The following is a 20425-nucleotide window of genomic DNA, read 5'->3' on the forward strand; positions in this document are numbered from 1 at the left end:
AGTTCTAAAGGGAGATTATTAGGTGTGCGACAAAGTTTCACATTAATTGATAGTTGTAAAGAAAAATGAGATATTTATAAAGGTATTGAATACTCTAATGATGTGAAGCCTTTTTAGGAAAAATTGTACATACGACGTACTTGCTCAAGACAAACATATATTAATAATTATCTTACGGATCAAACTTCAGTCCTCTAATGATAGTGTTAAAAAATTATTAAATATAATTATATTTTAGATTTTTTTTAATAATAAATATCGTCGTTTGGTAGAGTGTATAAAAATAATATTAAATAGAGTGTATTATAACATTTACTCATAGTTGACCAAATAATTACTTAACATACATATGTGTCAATATTATGTAATTACATCAAATCCAACAAGATATGAGTTCTCAAATAGATCTTTAATGATCTTTAAAAGGGTCTGATATACCTCTCAATTTTATCATTTAGACTTAATATATCTATCGTTATGAAAATGACTCATATATTACCTTTACCGTTATTCAAATGACTTACATAACCCCCTACCACTACAAAAGGAGCTCATCTATACCCTTTATCTAAAGAAAGTGAAAAAATTAGTTTTAAATTTTTATTTTTGACTTTTAAAAAAAAATTATATATGTAGGGGTATATATGATCCTCCTAGCAAAGTTCAAGGTATATTTTAATTTTTTTCATACATAAATTATTTTTTGACTTCTTTGATTATTATTATTTGAGTTTCTTGTTCTTATTTTGTCTTTTTTTCTTTCATTCTTTAGTGTAAAGAAAAAAATTAAACTAATTTTATGTGGCTATATTATAATTCAAAACTATTCTTTTCGGCTATAATGTAATTTTATTTTTGTAGTTGTAAAAAAAAATATTGGGGCATCTATGATAAATTTTACAAGAAAATTAGTGAAAACATAACTAAATTTGACCATCAAAATAATAAGTTTAAAATTAGTAGTTGAAACAAAAAAGTCAAAAAAAAAATATGTGTGCGAGGAGGATAAAATATACCCTATATGGCTTATACATATATTTTTTAAAATAATTAAAAATTAAATTAATTTTTTTTCACTTTCGTTAGAGGAAAAACATATATGTGAGTCATTTGTATAACAATAATGATATGTATGAACCACTTTCATAACAAGGAGTATATCAACTCTAAATATCAAAAGTGAGGGGTATATTAGACCATTTTAAAGATCTATTTGAGAACTCATATATTGTTGGATTTGATGCAATTACATAATATTGACATATATTTGTAAATAAGTAATTATTTGGTCAACAATTAATTTCGTGTAACTGAAGAATAATTACACTCTTTAATTTTCATGAAAATTGAAATTACTGATGACTAAATGGTATAAGGACAAAGTTATCTTTTACTTTCTTTTCCTTTTTGTTTTTTATTATTAATTTTTTTTATTTGTCAAATATGTAATTCTTTTAACATTAATTATCTTTTGTTTATTTATCATAAAAATTTTCCGATTTATTTAACTATGTTAGTGTCCTAGTTTTTCTATTTAATCATAACCCCGTATATTAGAAAGAATGAGTCATCTACAAACTTTTTATCAAACCTGCGATTTATGATTTTTTTGCAAAATATAAGCTTAGTTAGAATTTCATTAATTAATTCAATTAAAATAAATCAATACATTTTTACAATAATAGTTACAAATCTCTAATTATTTAATACTATAATAGTATATATTTTAAATATCTACAAATAAATAAATTTAGTATTATTTCTCATATAGACAGATACATTAATGTTAAGTTTGTAATAATTAGATTTTGATTCTGTAATTATACTTGTGCAACCAAGTACTATAATTACATAATGACACATAATATTTTGTTACTACTTAAAGAAAAACCACCAACTTCATTATGAAGAGACTTTCCACATTTATCCTAAGTAAAAATAATAATAATACTAATTGTTAATTATTCACTTGAGATTGTTGAAATAAAATTTAAATTCTGGATCTGTTTTTATCAAAACTCAAAATTTAGGATTAAAAAATAAATATGAGTATAATAGTAGTATTTTAGTTTAAACCTATGTTATAACGTGAGAGGAAATGGGTATAAATATAGAAGGCGGGCAAAACAAGGGAGTGGGAATCGAAGAGGGCAATAAGAAAAAAAAACTGACCTTAGCTTCTAAACCAGCGAAAATGCCGCTTTAGCTCTCTTCTTCCCTCTTTTCATTTCTAGCTCTGATCAAACAACAAAATTATTGAAAAAAAAAATTATTTTATTATCATTTTAACCTGTATATAACGATCGTATCAATCGGATTACTGCAGCACAAAGATTTGGTGGTAAGCTTGTTTTTTCTTGTGTTTTGATTTGGTGTTATATAGATTTTTTTTGTTCGATGTTTAGATCAAAATTTTAGTTTTGATGCATCAAATCTATGTGGGTCGTGGCTAAAATCTCTGAATTTTACAAGATTTGAGGAAAATTCTTGATATTGGTAGAGAATTATTCATTTTTTCTTGGCCTGTTACAATTTCTCCCATGGTGGGGTGATGATATATTGATTATTTGAGAACCCATGAAAAGTTTGGATTAAATTTGGAATGTTGTGCAATTGACTGATGCCCTCATGTGTATTGATTGACTATGAATTTGGTAGGTTTTTGATTTTGGGGTATGAGTAGAGTCAGTTTACGATGAGTCTGTGGTTCAAGAGATTCTAGTGCATCGCCTCTTAAGCTGAGTGAGAGTAGATGGATTCAGCAAGAAGTTGGTTCCAGAAGTTTCAACCGCGGGATCGATTAAGGTCAACCAGGAAGAAAGATTTAATGGGTAGTGGAAGAGAAGACCCCCAACCGCCTATGTCAGCTGAAGAGGCTTCCAATGTAACAAAGGAGAGGGTTGCTGCAGCGAAGCAGTACATTGAGAATCATTACAAGGAGCAGATGAGAAATTTGCACGACAGAAAAGAGCGGTACGCCATACTTGCCACTAATATAATCTTTTTATGAGTTATCTTTAGTATCATGAGTTAAAATTTACATTTTTAGTAATATTTAGCAGGGTTGTATTTCCCTGCAAGAATTAAGCAACTTTAGGAGAAAAAGGAAAACACTTGAATAATGTTATCACGGGTGTGTGGTTATGAATTTTCTCGTTTTCAACAATTTTCATGAAGGGCTTATATTTTAAAAGTTGAAAGGAATTACACTCTTTCTTCATCTCCATTAAAACCTATTCGAGGAATTATTTAAAATAAAATTGGTTGTTGGTAAATGTTCCTGCTGTTTCCTTATCCAAGCTTGTTTTGCTTCAAATAACTCGCATTTATCTGCTTTGTTATGCTTGTAACTGTACACAATTAATAACTATAAAACATGAGCGTCATTTATTGTCCCTATATTATATTCAGTATACTGCATATATGCCGAATGTTATGACAAAAATTATCTGTTTGTCTTTTTATATGAAGAAATTGCCGAGTCACACTGGTGTGGCAAACATTACTTATATGCTCTCCTCCAGCTTATGTCTGCTATTTGATGAGAAGATTAACCTATCTTTCCAAATGGTTGATAACCTATTACCCCATCTATTTTCAGCTTGGAGTTAGTTTGTTGGTTTGCATAATAATTACAAAAATGATGTCACGAATCGTGATAAAGGCTAGGTTTGATCACCTTCCTGCATCAGCAGGAACAGACATAAATAAAGTACATTTTATACCTTTTCCAAATGTTTAGATTCAAATTCCACTAAAGGTGTTTCTAATGGATGTGTGCTATGGCAAAACTATGTGGTGTTTGGAATGCATCTTGTATAATTGAAATATGGCTTACTAGTCAGACTTACTTCGATGACTGTGCCAGTCAATTAGCCAACTTCAAATGCATGGAAGAGATTGCAGGAAATAAGTAGGATTGGCTTTCGTGTCGCATCATTCCAGATGTTAATACTTTCATTCATTCATTTTGGAAGATGTGCATGGTCTTGCTGGTTAGCTGTTAATTCGTTCATTTTAGAAGATGGTGCATGGTGTTGCTCATTAGCCTGATTTGGCAGAATTATCTACTACATAACGAAGAACACCCTCGACCTTTTTGCTCTGCCCAAGAATTGCATAGTCTTGATATTTCTGAATTATCCGCCCTATGAAGTGCTTTGAAATATATTCTTTTTCTTTTTATATTTGGTCACCAGCCGAAGTATACTGGAAAAGAAACTTGCCGATGCTGACGTCTCAGAGGAAGATCAAAATAATCTACTGAAATTTCATGAAAAGAAGGAAACTGAATACATGCGTCTGCAAAGGCACAAAATGGGAGCTGATGATTTTGAGTTACTAACAATGATTGGAAAGGGTGCATTTGGGGAGGTAATATCTCTATTGAAATATCTCATTGGCTGTTAACATCTTTGTTTGTTTCTTGTACAATTTTGTTCTGATATTACTACAATCCTCTATAACCACAGTTTTCATTTTGGCTTGTTCTGAATGTGGATGGTAAACATCTCGCATGAAATAGTAAATTTTACATCTTTATTTCCCCTTGATTTCTGAAAAATGCAGATGCTGAAGTGTCATGACCCAAAATTTATACTGCGTTGATAAATTTATACCATCTTACCAAACATGTATAAATTTTATCCTAGGCTTAATCCTGGGATATCCCACCTTATCCTATCCAACTTGGTATTATTTTATCCCATCTTCCTGGTGGAATAAATTAGTCCAGGGATTACAATCCTAGGATAATTTAGTTCGTGTACCAGACGACCCCTTAGAGCATAAAATAAAATTAGTAATTTGTGGGTCAATGCTACTTTGGTTAATTACTTTCTTGTGATTTTGCATCATATAATCACGTTGACATATAAATCTAACTATTGAAATCTAAGTGTTTTTATGATGTTTACTTGAAAAAAGAAAAGGAAGTTCTAAATAAGGAAAGGAGAGACTACTTACTGATTGGGGTAGGTTTCTTAGGAAACTCGGATCAAGTCTAGATTTCCATGGTTTGAATACAAGCATGAGAAGGTGATATATATAGATGTTAAATGACGGTGTAGCTGCATTACTGTTGGACCAACTTTTTAAGGCGGCAATAAGGAGATAATTGAGTCCTTAGCTACTAAGTAAGGGCTTCTAGAACACTTTTGAAGTGAATTTGGCCGGTTATAAGGTTCGATCAAATATTTGCTGAGCTGTGTATTAGATCCGATGGAGGTGTGCTATAGTTAGGGAGGTAATTCTATATCAGTTACTGAATCCTGTAGGAGTTGATTACTTAGCCTAGGACTTAATAATTGTGAATATCAAAATGGTTGGCTAAGTCTTTCTTGTGGGGGTAGAAACTATCTTGAATAGAGTGACTTCAAAATTATTATACAGTGCTAGATTCTAGAGTTTTTTTTATTAACTTTTCCAAATCGACTAATCTCCCCAGCATTTCTACCATATTAGATTGTAAAACTTAATGTATGTATACATATATTTGGAGAGTGAAATATGTAAGAACATATTATATCAAATTCTCTCTATCAATATAATCTTATAGTGCATATATCATGTCCATGTATTTCTAGTTAAAAACTTATATCATACTTTATGAGAAGACAATAAAGTCATTCCCACATTAACTAGATTTGGGTCCCTGAACCACAACATGTTACTTCGGACTGTCAAGTTCTTTCTTCTCCTTGGTGGGTGAGCTCTGTAGGAAATTAAAGGCTTCAGTATGGATATCCATGATAATATTATTTGTATGTGTAGTTTATAGTAATAATGTGATGTAGTCTATACTCGTCAAAGGGGAAAAATTAAGAAGGTACTACAACACAACCATGCATATGACCAACAACACTATGAGTACGTGCCTTTAAATAGGTTGAAATTGAGGCGCTGTTTAAGAATCTTGCACTTTATCAGTTTCTGAGGATGGGAGGGTCTCTTAGACCTTATTCAAGACTTAAAGCAATAAGATGGGATTTTTCCATCTTTTCTTGGGACTCTACTTGCCACTGCCTGGGATAGTTTGCCCATATGCGATTGATATTAATTTTCTATGGCAAGAAGTGTTAAACTTGTAATCCTCTTCTTAACAGATGATTTGTTGGATATGCTTCTCCTATAGTATTAGCTTAGACACTAAGAGATACAGATATTTATTGTAGTTGGGACGAACTTCAGAGTGTCATCTATTCGAGGTGGCTGAGCAGAGCTAGAGATCACACTAAAATTAGTGATAGAAGGTGATTTTAGGACTATTCTCCATGGTGCTACTTGAAGGTGAAATCTAAAAAATAGAGTGAGGAGCGACTCCTTTCCCTCACAAGTACTTGTCATTCCATGGGCAAAAATAGAAAACTAGACATCTGAAGCTTCTGTGTGAATCTAATGACCTTCTAATGAGCAATATGGAATTCTCACCTCACCCTTTCATGAGGTTCTGCTCCTTAATCAAGCCTTCTTGGATGGATAAATAGGCAACGCCTTATTCTTGTGTAACCTGAGCTTTTTATTTCCTTTTTTCAATTTAATTTAACTTGCGAGTTAATTGTAAGGTGTTGCCTCTATCGAGAAAAAGGTTTTGTAGAGATCCAGTTGATACAGTTCTCATTCTTTCTCATGTTAAAACTAAGGTTTCATAAGAATGTCTTTGTCAAAGCTAGAAAATTTGTGTTTTCTGCTGGGTAGTGCTCTCCTTCATGAGTCACAAGTTTGTAATGAATCTCCATTAGGTGGAATCTTGCCAGTTACGGGATGTCATCATATAAGCCGGTTGCCCCATGATCTGCTAATGTAGTAGTCGGACTAACGATCTGTTGAATATGCTGGAGTGCTTGCATTATACTTTCAACACACTGCTCTAGTAGCTAAATATTTCTGAGCTCGATATCATGAACTGTGGATAGGAAATTCCCTTCTCAGAAAGTCTGAAGGATGTAAACGTTCGTCTTTTTTTCCATTACAGGTAAGAGTTTGTAGAGAGAAAACAACGGGTCATGTATACGCGATGAAAAAGCTTAAGAAATCAGAAATGCTTCGTAGAGGACAGGTATATGAGTATGAACATCAGATTCCCATAAGTTCTGCTACTATATTTACTGGTCCTTAGCTTTTGGATTTTATTAGGTTGAGCATGTAAAAGCTGAAAGGAATCTGCTCGCAGAGGTGGACAGTAATTGCATTGTCAAACTGTATTGTTCTTTCCAAGATGACGAGTTTCTTTATCTTATCATGGAATATCTACCTGGTGGTGATATGATGACCCTACTCATGAGGAAGGATACACTAACTGAAGATGAAGCCAGATTTTATGTTGCGGAGACTGTTTTGGCTATAGAATCTATCCATATACATAACTATATACACAGGTCATAACTTCTTTTGATACCTGGTTGCAATTTGTTTTGTTTTATTTCTTCATTTGTCTGGACCTCTTTAAACATCCTAATATTGTTTCCCTTACACTTTATTTGCTGCAGAGACATTAAGCCTGACAACCTGCTGCTTGATAGATATGGTCATTTGAGACTATCAGATTTTGGTCTTTGTAAGCCATTAGACTGCAGCACCCTAGAAGAGAAGGATTTCGCAGGGGGTGATAGTGCCCATGGAGCTTCTCAGAGTGATGGGTCTGCAGCGCCAAAACGCACTCAGCAAGAACAATTACAACATTGGCAGAAAAATAGGAGGACACTTGTGAGTCTCCTCCCTTTGGGTATCTTTTTGGTTAACTAACCTGTATTATTCTTTCAGAAGACACTGGCTGTCCTCTTATTGCACTGTCATTTTCTGTTGGTAATGTAGATGGAACAATCATTAAAATTGGTATATGATGACAATTAGTATGTCCCATATTGGTTGAGGAAGTGGGTTGTTGTCTCCTTATATGGTATTGGGCAATCCTCATCTTGTGAACTAGCTTTTAGGGGTGGGTTAGGACCGAGGTCTATTTTCTTAACATGTATCACAGCCTGACCAACCCCTAATCTTGGTTTATTGAATGCTTGGACCTCATGTCATATTGTCCACGCTCCAAATGTTGATTTTTTCTTAGAATGTCCCACATTAATAGAGGGATTGAGTTATTAGTTGTGGGGGTTGAGTGTATATTTTCTACACAATGACCATATTTCTTACCACCTAACCTGAAGGAGCAAAGTTCATGTGGTTTTGTGGATCATTTTATAGTTGATTTTGTGTGGTTGATGAAGCAGTGTTCTTAAGAGCCAATGTGAAGCGAGCTGTTATCGCTTCATATGTGGGCTTCAAATAATGGTGCACAAAGTGATTCCAACAAGAATCAACCGTTTCTTGAATTTCGACTTTGAGGAGGTGGATCAATACAACATTATTGTATATTACATGCTAAAATTAGTTATTTTGATTGCAATTTAATTTAATCATACTAAATTCATACATTGATATATTTTAATATCCGTAAAAATGTGAGCTTCACTTCTATCTTCAAACTCCATGGACCTTGTCACTTTTTCATTCTTTTTACTTTTAATAACACTGAGAAGAAGTCAATCTCTTACTAACTAAATTCCTCCAACTGTGGAAACCCAGGCATATTCTACAGTGGGTACACCAGACTATATAGCTCCTGAAGTCCTGCTGAAGAAAGGTTATGGAATGGAGTGTGACTGGTCAGTACAGTTTTCTCATGTATATGAACGGGCTCTTTGAGTTTTACCATCTTTGCTTTTGTTAATTTCTGGAAAATGTGATCTTATGTTTAAGTTGTTCCAAGTTGTACAAGTTTGTTTCTCACTCCTGCCTACCGTGTCCTCTCCTCTCTAGTTTTCGTTATTTGAGGTGTATTCCTGTTCCCTTTTTTGAGGGGTAGGGGTAGGGGGGGTTAATCCATGTCCTTATATATTTTGTTCTCATGTATTTGGCATACATTTGCTCTTGTTCTTCAGGTGGTCACTTGGTGCTATTATGTATGAAATGCTAGTGGGCTATCCACCTTTCTATTCTGATGATCCCATGTCAACATGTCGCAAGGTGAGCCTTCAGAGTGCTGTCATTAACGATCATCATTGAATTTACTTGGTTTCCCTTGGTTTGATTCCTTAATTTATATCTTCCTCATTGGGACAGTTCTACTATGCTCTCGTATTATCTTATTCAAACCTCTGAAATATTTTCTTTATCCTGCTGAGAACTATTTAAACATACTTTTGGTACTTAGCTAAAAGCACTAGACATTTAGACCAAGCAAGTATCAGGTTCTTAACCAATTTTTTTTAATGAAAAGATCTCATCTCTTTGCTTTTATTTCACTCTATTGTAACTTTTAGCATCTTTAGTCATTTCGGGAAAATATATAATTTTCAAGGCCTTGAGAAATCTACGAAGTATAACCTAAGTACTTTAACTGTTTTAGACTCAGAAAACCACTTCAACTGCAAACATGATTTCTATATGCCCTTCCACTTGATTTGGTAGTTTAAAAAGGAGAAATTCAATGCTCTTAAAACTTTTGGGGTGAGGATCATTTTTACTTTTATGTTTCTTAAATTCAACTTAAACAAAAGCTGTATTTTGTTTGATCATCTAGCTCCCCTCTTCGTCTCTCTCTCTCCTCCTTCCCTGCAAATGTTATGATCATCTAATCTTCATTTTTGAATAATATTATAATCTTTTAGAATGGGTAATCTCCAGAAGGACAAAGGACTAGAGATTTCTACTTTTATGATCATTTTCTATTTCCATTTTTATCTGTAGAATATCATTCCCAAGCCAATTATCTTCCTTGAAGGCTGTTCTTACTTCTTATTAATTCCCCACCCTGATGAACTTCTCTAGTCCAACATAAGATTATACTTCCAACTAAATCTCCAGTCATTCCCAATATTATATGTGCTAACTCTTTATTACATTGCTTTATTTAATTTCAAAGAAGATGTGAAAGGTTTAATCCAAAAAAGTAATAATTAAGAAACATTATTATGGTAGGGCAGAAGGTTAAAAAGATAAGCTCGTAATAGAAATTGGAAATGGAAGAATGGAAATTAGTTTTTTCCCCACCCATTAACTTTATACTTATTAGCTCAATGTGATAGTTCTACGAAATAAATAAATAAAAGAAAGGCTTAACAAAATTTCAAAAAAAAGAAAGAAAGAAAAAAAAAGAAACGCTTAACAAGGTAGGAGTAGAAGCTTAGAAAGATAAATGATGGAATCCCAGAGTGAGGCTTGGCTAGTGTAATCATACATATCATCATTCATAACAGGCATAAGAACAGCTCTGCACATTGCCATGGTCGATTTTATTTTTAAGCTTGTTTTCTAAAATCTATTTCTACATTTTTTTTACTATCCCTTTTTTCTTATTGGCTTCCCGGAGAACCTTTTTCCATTTTTTTTATTTCCTTTCCCTGAAATATCAGGATTCATCTCTTCATCTTCTAAGCAACTCTATCCTTGATTTTCCTCAAACCATTGCTCTTTTTCACAAAGAAACTACTGAAGAGGTCTCTTAGAATCTTACCATCTGTATAATCATATCCTTGTACCTGCAGATCGTAAACTGGAAATCTCATTTAAAGTTTCCTGAGGAAGCAAAACTATCTTCAGAAGCGGAAGATCTTATTGGCAAACTCCTTTGCCATGTTACCCAGCGACTAGGTTCGAATGGTGCTGATGAAATAAAGGTGTTGTATGGTGTGTCCTATTCTATGTTCTTTTATCAGTTTCTGTGTAATTGCAAAGTGTAAATTGCCTGCTTTTTTTCTATCTTTCTTCTATATCAGGTCCACCCGTGGTTTAGAGGAATAGACTGGGACAGAATCTATCATATTGATGCTGCCTTCATCCCTGAGGTTACTGATGAGTTGGACACTCAAAACTTTGAGAAGTTTGAAGAGGTATTGATGTACCTTTTTTCTTCTGCTAATGTGTTTCACTATTATTTGCTTAACTCGCTTTTGTTTCTTGTTCTCAGCAGTCTGAAACTCGTTCTCAGAGTGCATCAAGATCTGGTCCTTGGAGGAAGGTATTCACTCTCGTGCATCGTGTGGGATTACGTTTTACATTCTTTTTTCTTGAAATTCGTAACGTTGTATATTTCTATATATGATTAAGATCAATCAGTACATTGGTTGTTCTTGCACCATATTTACATCAAAAGACTCTTAGGAACAGGAGCTATTCTCGTCTTCTAGAGGGAGTCTAATACATCTAGAATTTCAACAGTTTATACCGAGTGAGACTGTCTACACCAAAAGCAGAAGAGCAAAATACAATTCATCTTCATCTGTTGGACAGAATTGATCCTATTTTCAAAACATCTGGAACTCCTTTCTTTCCCTATTGTCCACCAGATACAAGCTGGAACCATTCTCCATCTTCCTCTGTCTCTGACCTCCAAACCTGCCTCTCTCCAACTTGATAGAGTTTCAGAATTCTTTCCAGGCATTATCCATGTGATATTTCTGAGTGCCAGGAACATCCTCCCTACTTGAGTTATTTTGCAATGGAGGAAAATATGATTTACTGTCTCTGTAGTTTCCCCACATAGGCAGCACCTAGGGAAGATAGTAATCCTTCTTCACATCAAGTTATCTTGAGTAAGAACTGCTTCTCTTGCCGAAAGCTAGACAAAACATGAAACCTGATATGGTATCTTAGCCTTCCAAATGTGCTTCCAAGGCCATTCTACCATTTGATGATTGGTAGCCATTGCCATCATCACATAGGCAACTCTTATTACCATCAGGCTCAGTTAGCCATTGCCATCACCGCAAAGTCAACCTTTTCATCGATATGACACCTCAAATCCAGTTATACCAATCAAATCCAAAGGATTAATCCAAATTTTATACGCACTTTCTTTAAAAATCTTCAATTGCATTCACCCAAGTATACACTGGGACTTTCTTTACCCATAAGTTTGTCATTCCGGTATCAATCCACTCCTTTGGAGCTTAAGATAAAATCACCAATCCTCATTTAGAATCCTCAAGATACACTTCACAACCTAAATGAATCAATACCGTACCAACGATCCACCACTAAAATCTTCCTTAAAAACAATGCTTAACACAAGCGTCCTTAGTAACAAACTAGTTGGTTTTTCAAATGTGAATGCAACACTGAATCTCATTATCTGAACATGTCATACAACTGATAACTCTTTAAGTAGTTAGTATCCACACTTGAAAATTGACGTATTCATTTCCACATAACACTAGTACCATACCGTGAAAGTCTGTTAGTTCCATCACTAGAACACATCATACCTATCGAGAAGATTGTACCCAAATGGCCCACACACTTCTACCCATTGAATAACTGCAAAACATTATCAAATTCATTTCGTCTCTAGCCCAAGCGATTTGCATTCTTTCTTAGTTCAGGTCGATAACAAGAGTAACATACTTCATAACTTTGACCAAGTAAGCATCGGTACTGTTGTAGTAGTCATATCATGACCCTCTTTGATATACACTTCATTTATGAAATCGTAGTATAGATTTTGTCCTCAATTGATGCAACATAATTTCATCATTCGCTAAGCAACCCATACATGTTATGACAAATTTACTAACTGTATTTTCCAAAGTAATGGTGTTCATTATCTAGCCGTCCCTTATGAAAATTTTTGAATGTTGTCACCTTGGCAAAGTCATCTGGCTTCACCCCCTCTTACCTTCTTCACAAAATCAACCACTTCATGAAAAGATTTTTGCTGAAGCAACCACCTATAAAGCTTGAATCTGCAAATTTGACCTCAATCCTTTCACAAAGTAGCGATCCGCTCTTCTAGACTGTAGCAAAGCTGAGTCACATATTTGGATAAAGCATGAAATATGGCTTCATAGGTTGCAACAAATATCTCCTGTTGCTCTCTATTCAGGAACTCATCTCTCCTCATATCCCTCAAAGTCTTGGGGTATATACTTCTCCATGAAGAAGCTAGAAAATGCTGCCCAAGTAATAGGTAGTGCATTTATCGGTCGACACTCAACATGATCGCCACCACATTTTAGCATTTCCTTGAAATTGATATGTCACAATTCACAAACTCAACACCAAGCCTCTCCACTATATTCATCTTATGAAGATGCTCATGATAATCAACAAGGAAATCGTAAACATCTTCATATTCAGTACCCATGAAGAATGGGGGTTTCAACTCTAAGAACTTAATAAAATGATCATGTTGGTCACTAGTCATTACATGCCATGTGGTCAATCGAGGAAACATGCTTATTTCTAAGGATGTATCCTGTCTTGCTAGTGTTGTTGTTGCCACTTCTAGTTCTAACCATATGTGAAATAGAGTCAAGGAGGTCAGATACTAATTTGTATCACCTAGATACCAATTGGATTCAAGTAATCGCACGAAAGAAGGAAAGAATGAAGTTTTCCTAAAGTCTTATAGCCTCCCGAAGAAAAGTAAAGGCGCCCCCATATCGTTCTGCAAGACCCTACTAGACTTGTCTTTGTGTGATGAGATCACCGAACTTAGAGCTCTGATACTAAGTTTGTCACAATCCAAAACGAATCATGAGTGACACCCATACTTAACCTCCTAGGTGGGCGAATCAACGAATTCAACCCCAACTTATATTTATTGTTCAACTTACGAAATACAAACCATAATGCGGAAGCTCAAATCTTATTAATGTAAGTAACACAAATCCACTAAAGTATATTAAATATTGTTTCCCAAAACCTGGAAATCATCACATCAAGGACATCCAATCTCCAATCAAAGACACCAAAATAAATGAATAAAGTAGCTTGTGTCCGAAAACTAAGAACATCATGCCATGACCAAGAGAATCCAACACGAGCTCGAATGAATAGCTCATCTTGGAACCTGATGTGCTGGAAACTAGCTAGAGTTGAGGGCGAGTCGAAGTTGCTAGTACACTTGTTGCACTCCACAAAAGGAAAATGAAGGAAAACACAAGTAGGGATCAGTACAGGGCAACATGTACTAAGTAGATATCATCGGCTGACTCAAAATAGAATTAGTATGCATAAAGTAATAATAAGAAAACAACTATAGCACTTAGCAGGTGGTAAGCAACAATCAGCATGAACAAGTGGCAACATCACTTAACCAAGTACGTAATCCGTCCACAATATCAAGAACACACATGAGGACTGATTACGTACTTGCTTCAGTGCTGTTGTCACTTTTTCATGTTGTTTGTTGCTTGGCACCTGCTAAGTGCTATAGTTGATTTTATATTATTACTTTATGCATATTAATTTCTATTTTGAGTTGACTAATGATATCTACTTAGTACATGTTGCCCTGTACTGATTCCTACTTGTGTTTTTCTTTGTTTTCCTTTTGTGGAGTGCAGCGAGTGTACTAGCGACTTAGACTCGCCCTCAGCTCTAGCAAATCTCCAACACATCAAGTTTTAGGGTGAGCTATTCGTTCGAGCTCGTGTTGGATTCTCTCGGTCATGGCATTGATGTCCTCATTTTACAGACACAAACTACTTTATTCATTTATTTTTTGTCTTTGATACTCTTAGTATTTGGAGATTAGATGTCCTTGATGTGATGACTTTCAGGTTTTGGGAAACGATATTTAATAGACTTTAGTGGATTTGTGTTTCTTACATTAATAAGATTTGAGCTTCCGCATTATGGTTTGTATTTCATAAGTTGAACAATAAATATAAGTTGGGGTTGAATTTGTTGGTTCGCCCACCTAGGAGGTTAAGTACGGGTGCCACTCATGACACATTTGGTCTTCTTGTGTCATCTCCAAAGCCATTTTATTTTTAAAGCCTTGTTCTGGAACTTCAGATCTCTGAGTCCCAGTCTGCCCCCCTCCCTCTCCTTCTTCTTACTCACTGTTAATGCCTTCCATTTCACCAAATAGAAACCTTTCTTCTCCTTATTTCCTTGCCACAAGAAAGATCTTCTAATGTTGTCTAGTCTTCTAATAAAACTTGCTGGGATTGGAAATAAGGACATCATGTAAGAGTGGAGGGCATCTAACACAGGGTTGATGAGTATGACTCTTCTACTGCAATTTTAGTGATAATTATAGACATGGCACGCATAAAGGCTTGCTGAAGTTTCAGACGAGATATTCCCAAATAACCCTTGTCCTAGTGTAAATTATCATTGATGAACAATAAGGTTGGTTTTTCTGTAGTAGTACTTGAATTGTCCGTTCTCCATCTTCCCCTTGTTTCTTCCTTTAACTTTGGAGCCCTTTGTCTTAAAAAGTTTTGCAATCTATGTTTGTTGCAATTACAAAAAATTAAACGGAGAACTGTTTAGAAACTTTAATGTAAACTTGCTAGAGACACCTTTTCCTATGGGGAATACTCGTGCTTACCAGAACAATGAAGAGAAGTTCAGATGCTTTCAACAGTGTAGCAGACATGTCTAAGCCATGTCTATATTGGACTGTTGCAAAGTTCTCAAGCTGTGCGTGGTAGTTGTACCTTTTTATTGAAGTCTTGGCAGGACTTCACTGACGAGTTGAATAGTGATGTAAGTGTGCAAATATTTGGGCAACTTGAAGTTCCATAGTGTTGCTGCTGAAACTGGATTAAGGTCAGAAAGGATAGAGTAGCAAGTCAAACTGATTGAGGGAGAAAGTCTTTTCTTTTTCCAGATATACGTTAGGGCTCCCAAATAGATGCTACATTACATGGTTGGATATTTAGGCGTACCTTAACAGTGATTCCCACTTTAGAAATGTCTGCATTTGGACTTCTCTTGTTTGTTTTTCATGGTGATCCTGAGGTTTTCTGTTCTCGTTGTTTTTATTGTCGTATTCATTATTTGTTGGACCCTACAGTTCCTTCACCTTTGTCAATTCCCTCCTTATCTCATTCTTACCTAAATTTTTTGCAGATGCTCTCATCGAAGGACATCAACTTTGTGGGTTATACATACAAAAACTTTGAAATTGTGAATGATTATCAAGTGTCTGGAATGGGTATCTTTCTCTCTCTCTCTCTCTCATGAAGTCCAGAGGGACTGTGACATGGTGAAGCAACTAGAGTGTTAAACTGGAGAAAATATGATTCATAAGATATAAGATGTTTTGTTATGATATTTTTAGACAACTGCTGATGCAGCATTTTCATTCTTTTTTTACATGGATGGGTCTTCTTGAATTAGTTCATGCTTCTGCATGCATGGACCTCCTGGATATCTTTTTTTTGATAACATGGACCTCCTGGATATCTCTAGGTTGTAATATTGTTTTTAGAGTTCGATCTCATTTTTGTAAGCTAAGATCAGATCCAACTTCATGATTTTAAAGCACTATAGCATAGTGGGTATTAAATTTAAGATACATTAAATAGCCAGACCTCATTTGTTAGCTTCTTCTAGTTGCTATGTTCTCTGCCTTTTTCTTTCTTATTACTATGTCATTGAACCAAACTTGAAATTACGGTACTTAAAGAAGCTGAAGCCCTTTGAGTACAGGAATATTGAGGGATCTGGTGTTCCTTGTGAAAAGTTGATGCAAGTACTTTGGACAAAGTTTTTTCCTTTGTGGCGGTTCTTCATTGCTCTGTGAAAGTTAACTGACTTTGAGGTCTCATTTTTTTCCGCAGCTGAACTGAAGAAGAAGAATACCAAGTCAAAGAGGCCAACAATCAAAGCACTATTTGGTAATACTTACCTATCCCATCTCTTTATTTAGGAATGTATTTCGGTTGATTCTTCCCGTGTGTTTGTTTTGGTTCTTGTCTGATAGAGTCGATGCTTTGGAATGAAATACTATAGTTATCTGTGTCAAACTCAACAGTTTTATACGTGGGGGTGTTAAATGATTGGAGTCCTATATTGGTTGTATCTTGAGAGAATCAGTGGTCTTTTGTTATTTTAGTTTATGCCTTTTCCTCATCTTTCGAGGAGAGTATTTATCATACTTCCCTTCTATTTAATTCTTGATTTTGATAATACTGATTCAGAAAGAAACAAATTAGCTTCATCTTGAATGATACTTTTGGCTACAGTATCCTTTTCCTCTATGTCAAGAACTCAGTTTTGTCTTCTATTTCTTCTTTGTTTTTCAACAGAGGACGAGTCAGAAGGATCAGAGTCAAGTAATTCTCAGAAATCCCAAGGAAGCTTTGTAAATCTCATGCCTCCATGATATATAGAGAGCTTGTTGAACTGTTGTTAGCAAAGTTTTGGCAGTTGGTTAGTGGCTATTTGATCAGGGATGTAAGTATTTAGGCTGATATCAAAGAAAATTGTTATGTTGGATATGAAACTAATACTGTTAGAATTTGCTTGCAACAGTCCTCATCTTTTGATTAAGATATATAGGTCATGAATGACAACTTTGATCCGTCTCTCTATTACTTGTTCTTTCTTCACTTGCTTTGAAACCAGAGTACTATGAAATGACTGGTTCAGTTTGTTGCCTTTAGTAACCAGACGCGGATCCAGTATTTGATAACCAGTGCAGTCAGTACATATTCGTTTGGACACAAAAAATTTGGTTCAAAATTTCAGTAAATAGGTATAAACGATATATATTTCAAACTCAGTAAATCACTTCTCAACTCTATAAGCACAAAGTCTTGGATCCACCTCTATTTCTATTAGGTCTATTACTATCTATTTATATTGATACAATTACAGAGAATTACAGAGAAGGAACAAATTCCAGGAGTAATCTCGAGGAATATGAGCAGCGAGTTCAGGGATTAAACCCGAGAATTCAGCTAAAGAGAGAAATATAGAGAGAAGGAAACAATCTTATTAGCAATCAATTGAATGAATGTCAATGAGCTAATACAATCCTTTTATAGACTCCTAGAGAGTGCTAAAACAGTTAAAATCCACTGCTGCTACAGTAATAACAGAATTTAACCATCTAACATTGCTAACTGTTCTAACTAACTTCTGGACTTGTTAACAGAATTTGCCACATCAACGATTAATTCTCCTTTTGCTAACTTGTATCAATACCCCTCCGTAAAGAACAGACTTGTCCTCAAGGCTGAAAAGAGGGAAATCGATGCTGCAATTCAGAAAGATATTCCCAAGTTGCCTGATCAGCTTCCAATCCTAACCACTGGACAAGCACTTGACACACAACTTTGTTACCTTTCTTAACCAACCTCCTTTCAAGTATAGCTTCAGGCGTCGGACAGTAGGGACTGGAAAGCTGTAGAACTGGAGGATGAGAAATGTCACGAAGCACCTCATGGCATCTCTTGAGCTGAGAAACATGAAAAATAGGATGGATCAACACATCAACAGGAAGCAACAATTTATAGGCCACTGCAACCCGTGCATCAATAAGATAGGGGCCATAATACTTTGCTACGAGCTTGTTAAAAGGTCGAGCAGCGACTGAAACTTGTCTATAAGGTTGCAGCTTCAAATACACCCAGTCACCAACTGCAAATACCCTGTCTGATCTATGTTTGTTAGCCAAGTCCTTCATCCTTTGTTGTGCCCGACTGATGTGAAACTTAAGCAACTCAATAATTGCCTCTCTTGCTTCCAAGGACCTGTCAACCATCTCGTTAGCAGCTTCTCCAACCAAATAAGGGAGATGAATAGGTGGATTTTGACCATAAAGAACTTCAAAGGGCGTGCATCAGATAGCAGTGTGAAAAATGGTATTATACCACCACTCTGCAAGTGGTAGATAGAAGGGCCAAAACAGAGGTTTGTCTGAGCAAAAACACCTCAAATAGGTTTCCAAAGTTCTGTTCAGTACTTCAATTTGCCCATCAGTCTGGGGTGATATGCAGTGGATCGTTGCAACTGAACTCCTTGTAAAGTGAACAACTCCTTCCAAAATGAGCTAAGGAAAACAGGATCCCTATCACTCGTCAAGGTAACAAGCATACCATGGAGTTTAAAGACGTGATCTAAGTAACACTGAGCTACATCTGGGGCAGTATAAGGATGCTGCAAGCTCATGAAATGGCCATATTTACTAAGCCGATCCACAACCACTAATATCACATCCTTGCCTTTAGCTTTAGGGAGACCTTCAATAAAATCAAGACACACATCAGTCCACACCCCGTCAGGAATGGGCAGGGGTTGTAACAACCCTGGGTAAGCAGCAACATCATACTTGTGCCGTTGGCAAACATCACACTTGTGGATGAAGTTTCTAATATCCTGAGCAAGAGACTTCCAATAAAATAATGATTGAATTCTTCGGATAGTTGCATCCATTCCAGAATGCCCACCTTGAGGGGTAGAGTGCCATAGGTTAATGATGGTATCCCTCAACTGCATATCATGTCCAACTACTAGTCTACCCTTCCATCTAAGTTGGTCATTGCACCAAGTAAAGTACTTGAAAGGTTGAACCTGCAACTTAACGATCAACTCTTGCAATGTAGCATCTTGTGTCCAAATGTCCTTGATCTGTTGGTACAGCGTATCATTAGAACTAAGAAGTGAAATAGCTAAGAGCTCAGCATCAGGCTTCCTTGATAAGGCATCAGCAACCTTATTCTCAGAGCCCTTCTTATACTCTATGGAAAAATCAAAAGCCATCAACTTTGATATGCCAGCCACCTGAAAGTCTGTATGAATATGTTGGTTGAGTAAATATTTCAAAGCCTTTTGATCTGTCCTCACCACAAAGGATCTGCCCAACAGATAGTGAGACCACTTAGTGACAACAAAAATAAGTGCCAATAACTCTCTATCATACACTGACAAGGCCTGGTGCCTCGGTGCCAAGGATTTACTAATGTAAGCAATAGGGTGTCCTGTTGCATTAGCACAACTCCAATACCTCAACCACTAGCATCTGTCTCCACTACGAAAGGCAAGGAAAAATCTGGCATAGCAAGTACTGGTGCAGAAATCAAAGCTTGTTTCAGTGTCTCAAAAGTTGTAGTCGCATCACCTGTCCACACAAACCCGTCCTTCTTTAATAAGTCATGCAATGGTCTACATATGCTTCCAAACCCTTGGATGAATCTCCTGTAGTATCCTGCAAGCCCCAAGAATCCTCTCAATAGTTTGATATTAGTCGGTATTGGCCAATGTTGCACAGCCGTAATCATTTTGGGATCAGTTGACACCCCCTCAGCACTAATAAAATGCCCCAGATATTCCACCTTATCCACTGCAAAAGCACACTTTGACATCTTTGCATACAACTGATATTGTTTCATCAAATCAAATACAGCTTCCACATGAACTAAATGAGCATTAATATCTTTGCTATAAATCAAAATATCATCAAAGAATACCAATACTGATTTCCTCAACAATGATTTAAAGACTGCATTCATCAAACTCTGAAATGATGAAGGTGCATTGGTTAAGCCAAATGGCATAACCAAAAATTCATAGTGACCTTCATGAGTTTTAAAAGCTGTTTTGTAAGCATCATCTTCAGCCATTCTTAATTGATGATAACCTGCCCTGAGATCAATTTTAGAAAAAATCACAGCTCCACCTAACTCATCCA

The 20425-nt window shown here is 35.5% G+C and overlaps 1 protein-coding gene across 2 annotated transcripts; it reads left to right on the plus strand.

Annotated features, from left to right (window-relative positions):
• The first annotated feature begins 2130 nt into the window (after positions 1–2130).
• On the plus strand, positions 2131–17322 carry LOC125870286 (uncharacterized). Of its 2 annotated transcripts, none has more exons than XM_049550685.1 (14): positions 2131–2341; positions 2659–2973; positions 4200–4374; positions 6974–7057; positions 7135–7376; positions 7488–7704; positions 8578–8657; positions 8934–9018; positions 10539–10670; positions 10770–10883; positions 10961–11011; positions 15859–15943; positions 16572–16628; positions 17040–17322. In XM_049550685.1, exons 2-14 carry the CDS (start codon positions 2753–2755, stop codon positions 17114–17116), a joined length of 1620 nt encoding a protein of 539 aa, XP_049406642.1. In that variant the 5' UTR covers positions 2131–2341; positions 2659–2752; the 3' UTR covers positions 17117–17322. The 2 variants fall into 2 exon arrangements, with proteins under 2 accessions (XP_049406642.1, XP_049406643.1); XM_049550686.1 differs by having other exon boundaries at positions 10964–11011.
• Positions 17323–20425: the final 3103 nt, after the last annotated feature.

The sequence above is a fragment of the Solanum stenotomum genome, chromosome 7, assembly GCF_019186545.1.
Source record: "Solanum stenotomum isolate F172 chromosome 7, ASM1918654v1, whole genome shotgun sequence".
Classification (NCBI taxonomy): Eukaryota; Viridiplantae; Streptophyta; class Magnoliopsida; order Solanales; family Solanaceae; genus Solanum; species Solanum stenotomum.

Excerpts from the sequence above, each read along its gene's own strand:
- LOC125870286 (XM_049550685.1), top strand. The coding sequence starts at position 2,753 with ATGGATTCAGCAAGAAGTTGGTTCCAGAAGTTTCAACCGCGGGATCGA. Across the intron at positions 4,375-6,973 it reads GAAAGGGTGCATTTGGGGAG|GTAAGAGTTTGTAGAGAGAA; the intron begins GTAATATCTCTA and ends TTTCCATTACAG. Across the intron at positions 8,658-8,933 it reads TATGGAATGGAGTGTGACTG|GTGGTCACTTGGTGCTATTA; the intron begins GTCAGTACAGTT and ends CTTGTTCTTCAG.